The following is a 12306-nucleotide window of genomic DNA, read 5'->3' on the forward strand; positions in this document are numbered from 1 at the left end:
TCTTTCCCTCTTGCGTCATCCCTCCACCCTCCCAAGCATGATGTCCCTCCTTACAGTATGTCCAAAGTATGTCAGATGAAGCCCCAGAATTTTTGCCTCCAAAGAGCAGCCTGGTTTAACTCTCTCTGGGATGAATCGGTTTGTTTTCTTTGCAGTCCAGGGTACATTCAATACTCTCTTCTCCAGCACTGCAGCTCAAAGGCATCAATTCTTCTTCTATCCTCCCTAGTCATTGTCCAACTCTCTGATGCATAACAAATAATTGCAAAGACTGTATCAGACACACCTTAGTCTCCAGAGTGACACCATTGCTCTTCATTACCTTGGAGAGGTCCCTATCAGCAGATGTTCCCACTGCAAAACATTTTTTGATTTTCTGGCTACTGGTGCCAAGAGTGCTGACCGTGGAGCCAAGCACACTAAAGTTGTGAATAATCTCAATCTCTTCACCATCCATCCTGATGCTGTCAATTGGTCCAGTGGTGAGAATCTTTCTCTTCTTAACATTGAGCCTCAATCCATACTGAAGACTGCAGTCCTTGACCCTCTGCAGTAAGCATTTCAGGTCCTCCTCAGTTTTAGCAAGCAGGGTTGTGTCATCTGCATAACGCAGATTGTTAATAGATCTTCCACCAATCCTGACGCCTCATAGACACTTCTCCTCATAGAGCCCAGCCTCTGGGATAATCTGTTCTGCATACAGGTTGAAAAGTTATGGAGATAGGACACATCCCTGGCGTACACCTTTCCCAATTTTGAACCATGCAGTGTTTTCTTGCTCTGTTCTGATGACTGCCTCTTGGTCCAAGTATAGGTTTCGCATTAGCATGATCAAAGTGTTCTGGGATTCCCATTCTTCTGAGAGTCAGTCACAGTTTGTTATGATCCACACAGTCAAAAACTAAAGTATTAACCTGTGTATGTTTTTGCAGAAATATTCTGAAAGCTGGTAATATTAAAGCCATGTTACCAGCCTTAAGGATAAGTGAGATCATTAAGGTCCCTGAAAATGGCTACATCTGGGGGAGGGGGGGAGAAGAAGAAAAACAAATATTTTGCATAAAAAAGAATGAGATCCAAGTATTAAAATGACCAGTGTTCCTTCAAATTCCAAGCTCTTTCACTTAAACAAGACAGGTTAATAAAGAATCAGTTTTATTCTTGGAATTGCCCAAATTTCTTATCTAGAAAATACTGACCCTTTTTCATCTTGGCAAGACTATATTCAATAATACATAACAAATATTTGAAAATGCTGCAGTGTAGTTTTGGAGGGGACATTCAGAAACTCAGTATTGGTAGTGCCACAGGTTTCCATGGGGAAAAGGCTGAAAGGTCACTAAACATAGCACACAATCTGGCAATCATGGCAGAAAAATGTCAGGAAATGGCCACATTCTTTCCTTCGAACGTAGGATGGATCATGGAAAAGTGAAAAACATCAGTACCTTGATCATGTTTTACAAAATAGCTGCCTAAGGATAAACATGCGAATTAGAAGTACTCCAAGAAAAATTAGGCAGGAAAAGTTTCTAAAAAAATCTTGCTACCTCGAAAGCGATTAAAGCAGCATTGTTCAAAATGGAAATTACTTTTATAAAGTTGATCCAAGGGTTGTATTTACTTTGTGTTAAATGAAATTCCTTTATCCCCAAATAATAGCATCCCGGACTAAGAAGGGAACTTATGACTCTTGGGAACAACAGCAGGAAAGCAAGCAAGGAAGTTTTTGAGAAACAAAAACCCTGCCTCTGGTTATACATGTAAATAAAGTTAAACCCACACAGAACGAGCCTGCTCTGTCTCTAGGCAAAGAATCCACAGCTTTTCTTTGTGAGGAGGGTGACCTACCTGCAATGGCCTGTACAGCTACACGCAGAAATCCTCGTACTTCTCCCTTCTCGCTGACAATGGCAACCCTGTGGATCAGGGGCACTGGATACAGCAGATTGCTCAGGTAAACAAATGCCCTAGGGATAGACACCAGGAGAAAACATCAGAGCATCCCAGAGACAGAAGCTGACTTTCAGAGTCACTAAGAATATCTTCACGAATCTGAGAGCTGGCTCTGGGGCCTTGTCTCAATCCATCCCCTCTGTTCTGTACTCTCAGGTTGCCTCAATTTACTTCTTTAGTCAAAGACATAAACAAATGCCATCGTTTGGCAAAGCAGTTGACAAAGACCAACTTACACCAAATTACTCCATAAAGATTATTACTGTAGGTAGAAGAGTAACAATTGGAAGTAGACTTTCAAGAGCCTGCTTTACAAAGACTGCTAAAGGGAGAGGAGGAGAAATGAAGTCCATTAAAGACTTAACTCTCTCAGGGTAAAGAATTATTATAATGAGGTTTTGTTTCATTTTGTCCCCCATATATAAAACGAGCTCTGGTGGCCTAGTGGCAAGAAACTGTACTGCAATCCCGAAGGCACTTGGTTTGAGGCCTCCAGTTAGTTGCTCCATGGGAAAAAGATGGGCAATCTCTTCCCATGCAATTAACTGCCTCTGAAAACCAACCAGAGGGTCAGCTATGGGTCGATTCTGACTCTATGGTACACAACAACATATATAAAACGTAAGTCAGAGAAAAAAAAACCCATAGGGAAATATTAAGTGGAAGAGTTAACAACTCTTAAACAGACTTTGTACCACAGCATTATGATTCATGATCTTTATAAATGATTGCAAGCTTCAAGTAGGGTGACTGACATAATAAACAGACAAATATGGGCAGGTGGGAGGCTAAGTGGCCAGAAATTGCCAAATACTAAGTTTAGAGCAGACTCTGAAACGGCATCTAGATACATGCTAAGCCTTAAAGGGATTGCATTTGAGACTCAAATCTAATTCAGAAATGCCACACTAAAAGTTACAGATCTAACATTTTCTATTTTTAATATACTAGCAGCATTCTATCATGCTATTATGTTTTATCCTAGCTCTCCTTGCTTTGCCATTATCGATTTTTAAAAAGAATGAAAACTGATTATCACGAAGTTTAAGAATTTTTACTCCAATCAGTGGATGAGAAATGGAATCTAGTTCCCACTGTTACTCCTGTCTCCCTACTTGGTATATGCTGATCTTTGAACATAAGACAAAAGACATAGCAAATAATGGCATCAAAAAGTCAAACGAAACTTCATGTGACACATAAGCCTGTCTGCTTCTTTTCCTGCTCTGAAATCTACTTTAAAACAAAGAAGAAAGGAAGATGGGGTGGATATTTGGGACTTCAACTTAAAATAATGAAAGAAAATTCTGGAAGTAGGCAAAATACGTCACAGAGAAAGAGCAAAATATTAATAACAAAAGCATAAATGAAATATGAATGAAAACTATTAAAAAACAATTGCATGTGAACATTAAAGCAGAACAAATGATGTCGACTTCCCTTTCAGTCTGCTCCAAAGGGAGTAGGGGCAATATTAAGAAACACAGGGTTTAAAGTTTCATTATACAAAAAAAGGAAATAAAACATTTTCTAAAAAGGATTTCAAACATGATTATCATACATCAACTATGGTCACAGAGGTTAATAGACTATGAATTTGGCACAAGGTACCAAATGGACAATTTCTCTTCCAAAGCTCCCTTCATCCGTTAAGACATTCTGGTCAGACCTGCCACTTACAATTCCTCAGCCACATACATGTCCCTGACTAGAGTCCTTTCTGTACTTTACTGCTCACCTCATGCCTCTAATTCCCTACCTTCAGTTATTATTACAAATATGTGAATAGTCCAGGGCCTGTCCCCCCCAATGCTGTATGTTCCTGGCAACATACATAAATTTTCCATCACTGCTATAATATAATCTAGGGGGCTCTGGTGGCCTAGTGGCAAGAAATTGTGCTGCAATCCCAAAGGCATGAGGTTCAAGTTCTCTAGCAGCTCCTTGGGAGAAAGATGGGCAATCTCCTTCCTGTGATTAACTTCCTCTGCAAACCCGCTGGAGGGTCAACTATGGATTGGTTCCGACTTGATGGTACACAACAGCAACGTCATCATAATATAATCTTCATTTATTTCTGTGATTGCTTATGCCGGTTTCCTCCATCAAGGTGTATGTAAGGCTGAGAGGAAGGACCCTGTTTGGTTTTGCCTCGCTGCTGTCTGCAGAGGGTCTGGTGTATTGTAAATAGACTCACTAAGTACCTAGTTAGTGACTGAACACACATGTCCATCAGGGAGCAGGAAAATGATTTGTCTTCTATCTTTAACTAGACAGAAGATTTGCCAGAAAACCAAACTGCACCAGAGGTAGAAAAGCAAAACCATCCAACTTTGTACGAGGGTGACTTCACACTATTCTTGTGATAAATATTAACTACATGGAACTTGCTTAGACTCCTAACTATACTCAATATGCTACATTAAAAATAGCTCTTTAAAAGCAGGCATAAAAGCTTTTAAATAAAAAAAATTTAAAAAAACCCACTCAAAAAACCCAAAAACCACTTGCTAGTCAACGATACCGTATGCACATTATAATTTACACATAAACATTACAATCAAGTACTGTTTAAGCTTACATTAAAGACAATCTCCTTTCTGTTGGTGGTGAGGCAAATCTATCTGTAAACATACAAAATCTCAAAACAGTGTACATTTCCCCTTTTAGAAAGGAGAACCCTCCAAGTCTAGGTAGCAGCAGGGGAGACCACTGAGTGGCACTAGGAATGCACAAGTGCATAATCGCAAGACCACTGCCAGTCTCAGTATCAGGATCGAGTCCTCAGCCCCAAATCCACCCTAGATGCTTCTTTCCAAAGCTTTTTAAACTGGAAGACTTGCCAGTCCATATACCTTGGCTTAGCAGACTGAAGGAGAACAGGGGTGAGAGGAGAAAATGCAAAGGATGTATTAGCAGAAGGTCTGTGAAGTTATATCAAAAAGGGAACAAAGGTAAGAAAAATCAGCATAATTAGGGTGATGGTTACAGAAAGAATATCAGTACATGTACTCAAAAAAGGCGACAGAATAACTTCTTTTTCTCCCGCCCATGTCAACCTATAGAGTAAATAGTAACATTTGTTCCCAAATTACAAAGGATGGTTCATAACATCCCAGCATGCCATAAGAGAACAGCTAAAGGGACAAGCTCTTTTATTTTCTTTACATAAAGATTCCACTAGAGGTAGCCAAGGCCAAAATCCCCAAAACTTTCAAAAGGAATTTTATAAGCTGGAAAAATTTACAAGTGAATTATAACTGCAATTATGTGCCAATATCGGAAATTCAATCCTGTGAGTCACAAATATACAGGATTAAGAAAACTACTCTTTTTACACCTATGATGACTACCTTGCACTGGCTGAAGCTGTTCTATCATTACTCATTTTGTTCGAACATAAGAAGTTATCAAGGACAAACGTGGAACATGAGCGCTGTGAATTCATCTCTTCCCTAACCTCCTTTTTGCAAGGCAGCTAGTTTTAGAATCTGAGGACCTGCACTAGTAGAAAAGGTCAATTCATGAGCCACAGCTCCATGAACATGCTACTTGAAAATCAAAGTTATTATTTTAGAGTAGATCTTAAGCAGCACAGTGCTTAGGGAGCTGCACTGTTAAGCCTGAAGTGGTACCCCTCTGGTGTTTCAGGTCCATGGGACAAAGACAGGCATCTCCTCTGGTGGAATTTACAGTCTCAGGAGAACCTACTGCAGGGTCAGCTATAACTAGGTTCTGGTGTGAAGGCAATGCATCTTTGGAGTTTTAATTTAAATCTAATACGCTTTAAAATTAACATAGCCAGAACGTTTAAAACTTGAGGGGAAATTGTACACAGATCTTAAGAGCCAGTGAATGCCCCCACCCTATATGAGGTTTTATGTTTCTCATATAACTGACTCAAAATAGAAATGCTTCTGAATAGATGAAAACCCTAGTGAAGGGTAGTCATTCATTTTGCTAGTGTGGATTTCAGAATCTGAAAGAAATTTTTAAAGCCTTCACAGCCTCCACCTAAGACTTCATTTTATACTTGAAAAACCAATAGGCTTAAGTCCTCTGTGCTAGGTTAGTAACATTACTAAGATATGCTGAAACAAGGCCTAGGATTTCATAGTTAAGTCTGTCTCTTTCTATCATAGTACATGACATGAAGCTGTTTCTCACAATGCGATGGTGAAGAGCACAAATAAGATGCTCTAGGAGCCAGCTGTGCAACTGGCACAAAGAAGCAGTAGTCGATGGCCAGAAGCATGGTTCTAATTGCTGGCCCTCACAGAAAAGCAGGGAAATGTGCTGAAACATATGTTGTTGTTGTTGTTGTTGTGTACCGTTGAGTCAGAGCAGACCTATACCTGACAGTAAATCACAGAGGAGGAGAATGTCCATCTTTCTTCCACTGAGCAGCTGGTGGACTCGAAAATTTGGGCTGGTGATGCAGCTCCTGACTATTAGGTTATCGAAGCGCAGACGGTAATAAAGAAGGTACTACTGTCCCATCTACTTTTCTCAAATAATATTAAAATAAATTCTTAAGCAAATCGATCCTAAGCACCTATTTCAGATCATAAACCAGCAGAACAACTTCACTACTATGTTGTTAAGTGCCACTGAGTTGAATGTAATTCATTGTGACCCTATGAACAATGGGGATGAATCCTGTCCTATCTTGTGCCATCCTCATCATTTTATGTTTTGTCCATGGAAAATGGATCCTCTTTACCACTGTGAAATCTAGAGACTACCTAATATTATAGCCCATAATTGCAGTATTTATATAAAAATACCTTTTCTTCTTTATCTATTGATAAACATGATAACTTTCTATATTATTTATTAAGTTCCTACCAGGTGACCAACACTGTGCTATGAACAATGTTTTAGAATTTCAGGCCTCTGAAAGGGCTGAAGTCTTGTCCATTCTATACTGACAAAGCTCCTTATTTTTAGAGTTCAACAACACTGGTTCTAATATATCATTACAATTACGCTTATAATCTGGACAAACTTTCTGGTTAATGCAGTGAGTGCTGCACTGTTGAACTGGTAACTAAAATTGCTTCCATGAGAAGATTGGATATAGACAAAGACTAACTAGCATTAGGAATGTGTGCATGGAGGGTTCTGGATCATTGTCAGATGGATGCACAAACTGAGAGCCAGAGACAATGCCTCAGTCTGGTGAACTAAACAAGACAAAGCAGTTTCATCTAGTGCTGAGCAAATGTCCACGGTTGAAAATGTCAACAAATACTTTTTCTAGGATTCATCATTCTAAAGTCTACAGGTAGTTTGTTAGCAGAAGCCAAAGTCACAATTAGAGATAAGTTCTGTGAAACCTACCAATAAAAGAAATCTTTTTTAGTAAAAAATGAATGAAGACTGACTTTCCTGATTCTTTTTTAGAGCTCAGAAGACTGAGCAAAGAAGAGACCTAAACATAGCTGATTTCCAATTCTGTTCTCTTGACTTCTACTGCTGCCATGAATTTGCAGCTTCACCTTGACCTTGCTCTGATTTCTTTTCCATCTGGGTATTCTTCCTTATGCTTTTTGAATAAGCCCTGGTAGGACAGTGCATTATGTGCTGAGTTGCTAACTGAAAGCTTATTAATGGCTTGACTCAAGAGCTCAATTTTTCTCTATGGGAGAAAAATGGGCAGTGGCCTCCCATAAAGACTGACCACCTTGGAAACCTGACGGGCGGTTGTTGTGACTTGGAATCCACTTGATGGCAGTGGTTTGGGGGTTTTGTTAAGTGTGCTTTTTTATACATCTCTAAAGAGGAAACATCTAACCCACAGTGCCATTCTCTGAACCCATTACACTTTTAGATTTAATTACTTTCTCCTTTGGAGTTCCTTCCTCAGAACAAAATTATTGGGCAACTTAATGGGTCCTCTCTTGTCATAAAGTCTTCCTCTGTGTCGCTGCATGCTGTTCTGAGTAGACTAAGTACCTCACTCCAACAATGCATGTGGTCTCTCTTTAACCAGGGCAGCATTTAAAAAGAGCTTAACACATTGGACTGAATGTTCATGAATTGACTTGGCTAAGAAGCAAGATTACCCCCAATTGCACAAAGACGCCTGTACAGCAAGAGCTGGTCCCTTTTTGCCTTTCTCACAATAACCTCACCAACCTTCCCACTAAAATGAACCAGGGGGATCGGTCGTAAAACGGGTCATGCCCGTCACTGAAGAGATCTGACCCCTCCTCCGTCCCTGCGTCAGAGCCGGTGTCATCCACGAATGCCTCATCATCAAAATCCTCCATCTCATCTTGCTGTTCGTCAGCCAGCTCAGTGATGTCGGAATCGGCCGTGGAAAAAGTGGGGGAGGGTGTGCGGTCGGCCAGGCGCTCATTCACACAGCCGTGGAAAATGGGGGAGCTAGACACAAGGTAACACGACGACAATTCACACAGCCAGGGAGAGAGGAATAGTTGGTTAAACAGAAGCAATGGGTGCAAACAAGACAGAACCCACTGAGGAATCAACACAATAAAAGCAAGTGGAAAAAGCAAAAGGATAAAATAAGCATAAAATCGTTCAGATCAGGTGAAAAGAAACGAGGGCAGGTTGAAAAAGTTAAGGACTCATCCTTAAAGGAAATAGATAAGTTGAATAATCTATGTAAATATTGTGTAGTAAAACGTTTATATTCTCCAGCCCCATAAAAGATCAGCATCCAGGCCTCAAAGAAGCCACTCAATATGAAAAAGAAATAAGCATTTTTAAAAATGTTCAAATCACCTTGGAGCAGGTAAAAAAAGTAGATACAAACAAGTATTCATCTCTTTAAAGACTACCATTAGGGGACTGAGGGAGGAAGAGTTATTCTATTTCTGGAAAAGGCTACAATGTCAGCTCCTTCTTTTAATTAATTTGAAAACTCTCTTTAAAGGAAGGGTTTCACAATTAAAAAGTAACTCAAATTCTGAAATAATTAAGCTTAAAACTTCTTCATATTTCCTTGTTTTTATAATTTGAAATCTCTAAGAACCTGGAACAATAAAGACTCACAAAGGTAATCCTTGTTTTCACTGAACATTGAAAATACTTTTATGTATATGTAAAAGAGGTCCAAGTACTATCAAAGTGTATCATTAACTTCTCCTTGGCAAAGACTAAAGTGAGATGAACTGCCAAAAAATGAGTCAGGGGAGGCCAATCAGATCATGGACAGAGTGCAGTCTGAGAAGTCAAACGATGGTTTTAAACTGCACAGGATTCAGACTTCCATTTTCCTATACTTTTTCCTATACAGGTCACGAATGAGTTGGGAAGCAAGAAGTACTTTGGGTGAAAACTGGATACTATAAACAACTATGTAAGTTGAATAAAACTGAAGGAAAAATATATTGAACAGTAACAGTGGTTAAAATTATAGGTGGGGGACTTTTTAGATTTCCTTTATAAAAAAAAGGAGACACTATCATGTTTGCTGAGGTTATAAACAACTAAAATTTAACTAATCATGAATGAAAAAAAAAAGCCATTGAGAAAATCACCACATACCTTCCTACAAGTTTGAACCAATGGAACCGATCATAAAATGGATCACTGCCTGTCATGGTGGTTTCACTCTCGTCTTGGGCATCGGAGGCCATCTCCCCTGCCCTGTCATACATCTCTCGCATCAAATCCAGCCTCTGCCTATAGGAACATAAAGCAATAGATAAGTATCATGAGATTGTAGTAAAATTTTGCTTTGGAAGCATCTTCCATGCAAGACTAAAAATCGTGGTCCCAACATTTAATGTTATTGAAGAACAAAGGCGCAAAGTTCAGAGAACAAAGGATTGAGCATCTAAAATGTCTGAGTTGAGAGACCAGTCACCAGAAATCAAGAAAAGCCACCTAACCTCTTGTAAATAAGAGAAATGTAGTCTAATGGTACATTACCTCACAAATATTTTGAAACAGGAAAAAAAAAATCATCTTACTATATGGAAAGGAGGCTAGAGTGTAACCTTCCTATTCATTACTGGTCACCATGAGGTCACAGTCAGAAAAGATGATTAACGGCTAGATCCAGGACTTAAATGGATATCATGAAATGGGAACACTTATAAATTTAAAAGAAAATGGATGAATGGAAATATCAACCAGCTAGAGACAAGTTTTTAGAAAGCATGGAAGAGGAAGCAACATGGACTTCCGAGAGCAAAGTTTGAGAATACTCATTGGGGCACTTCATTAGTAAAGGTAAATAATATTCTCATACTTGAGTTTCTCCAGAGACCAATAATGTGTTGCTCCATTTTTCAGATCCTGGACTTCTACCGCAACCACCGTCCGAGGGAAAGGTCTGTCTTCGTGAGTTTTCTCCATCTCCGTGGGAAGTAACTCCGGAGGCAAAGGGGAGTACAGGGTGTCAGTGAGCAGAACAAACTGGAACTGCACCTAAATAGAAAAGATCAATCATCGGTCAACCAATGGTCTTGTTTTCGGCAAGAAGGTCTCAAAGACAAGGTGATATTGTTGATGGGGAAAAAGGTAAAACACCAAGTATGTACTCAACAGGCAGTTTATGACTGAGAAAGAAAAGGAAATAAAACAACCAAACCCCCAAAACAGCCAAAAGCATATTAATCACAGGATTTAATCCTAATTTAAATCACACTGTCTACAGCCTGTTATTCCCATCCTAGAACAAGGTGTAGGCACAGACTACAATCTTCATCTTTCTATTTTGCTTGACTGAAGACTAGATTTTCATAGTCCTCACAGAGAACACTGGAAGACGGACCCATCTCTCTCTAGTCCTTCACTAGGGAGAGGAAATGAAGAAGTGCCAGGTTTCCCACTGAACATTCAGAGGGTGAGAACTGCTCTTAAAAAGTATTTATTTTTTTGTAACTGCTTTGCATTCATCATGTCTTTTATTTCTTGCCAGTAACACTTCATCAAGGAATGCTGGGTAATAGTAAGGAAACAAAATCTAGCCTCTGCTTCTATTCGTCTACATGAAGTGACTAATAAATAATTACAAAATGGTAAGTATTACCAAAACCATGAATCTAGAGCTTCCTGGGAAACAATTCCAAGGGAGCTCTAGTGGCCTACTGAGTAGGGAGCCGCACTGCTAACCCAAAGGTGGCATCACCCTGGAGGTTCAAATCCACCACAGGCTCTGAGGGAGAAAGATGAGCCATCTCCTCCCAGGTGGTTTATAGCCTCTGAAAACTTGCTGGCAGTCAGCCATAAGTTATTTCTGAATCTGCGACAATGAGAATGAGAGGATAATTACGAAGGTCTGGTGTCTAAAATGCACTGAGTTTTGAGACCAACCAAAAAGTAAGTGGTTGACTCTACCAGATGCTCTGTGGAGAAAGATGGGTAGTTTCCACCTACGAAGTCTTAGAGCTTCGGAAACCCCATGGGGGACCGTTAGGAGCAGAAACTCACTCCATGGCAGTGGGTTTTATTGGGTTTGGTTATGTGAACAAATGAAAGGATGGTGATCTGAACCCACTCAGAGGCCCTGTGGAGGACAGCTGTGGCAATCTGCTGCAAATAGGTTGCTGTAGTTATGTGCCATCAAGTCAACTATAACTCAATGGGAGATCTAACCCGTGACCTCTCCTGTGCCACCTCACAATCTCCCAAACACACTGTTAGATGCACCGTGCCAACTCGTTCAGGTTCTTCCCTCTGACCATCCCAGCATGATGTGCTTTTCCAAGGATTGGCCCTTTCTCAAAACATGCCCGAAGTATGTTGTTGTTGTTATGTGCTGTCGAGTTGCTTGCGACTCATAGCGAACCTATGTACAACAGCCCCAAACTCTGCTCTGTCCTGTGCCAATTGCACTGTCTCTGACACAGCCATCCTGATTACCCCAGTCACTGAATCAATCCACCTCATAGAGGACCTTCCACTCCTGTGCTGTCCCGCCACCCTCCCCAGCATGAGGTCCCTCTCCAAGAACCCATCCTTCCTTACAATATGTCCAAAGTATGTTAGAGAAAGCCTCAGAATCCTTGTCTCCAAAGAGCAGCCTGGTTTAACCCTCTCCAGGAAGAATCTGTTTGTTTTCCTAGCAGTCCATGGTACCCTCAATACTATTCTCCAGCACCACAGCTCAAAGGCATCAATTCTCCTTCTATCCTCCCTAGTCATTATCCAACTCTCTGATGCATTAACAAGTGGTTGCAAAGACCACGACCTGTATCAGATGCACCTTAGTCTCCAGAGAGACACCACTGCTCTTCACAACTTTGGAAAGGTCTTTAACAGCAGACTTTCCCATGGCAATACGTCTTTTAATTTCCTGGCTACTGGTGCCAAGAGTGTTGACTGTGGAGCCAAGCAAACTAAAGCTGTGAACAATCTCAATTTTTCCAC

The 12306-nt window shown here is 40.3% G+C and overlaps 1 protein-coding gene across 1 annotated transcript in view; it reads right to left on the reverse strand.

Moving 5' to 3' along the window:
* KIF1B (kinesin family member 1B) overlaps positions 1 to 12306 on the reverse strand; it is a 201412-nt gene that overhangs the window by 43860 nt on the left and 145246 nt on the right. Inside the window, exons 23-26 of the mRNA XM_006885766.1 lie at positions 10184 to 10362; positions 9475 to 9612; positions 8098 to 8346; positions 1852 to 1970 (exon numbers count right to left, since the gene is read on the reverse strand). Coding sequence (XP_006885828.1) covers positions 1852 to 1970; positions 8098 to 8346; positions 9475 to 9612; positions 10184 to 10362 — 685 coding nt within the window. The remainder of the gene's footprint in view (positions 1 to 1851; positions 1971 to 8097; positions 8347 to 9474; positions 9613 to 10183; positions 10363 to 12306) is intronic.

The sequence above is a fragment of the Elephantulus edwardii genome, unplaced genomic scaffold (assembly GCF_000299155.1).
Source record: "Elephantulus edwardii isolate Elephantulus edwardi_28Jun2011 unplaced genomic scaffold, EleEdw1.0 scaffold00045, whole genome shotgun sequence".
Taxonomy (NCBI): domain Eukaryota; kingdom Metazoa; phylum Chordata; class Mammalia; order Macroscelidea; family Macroscelididae; genus Elephantulus; species Elephantulus edwardii.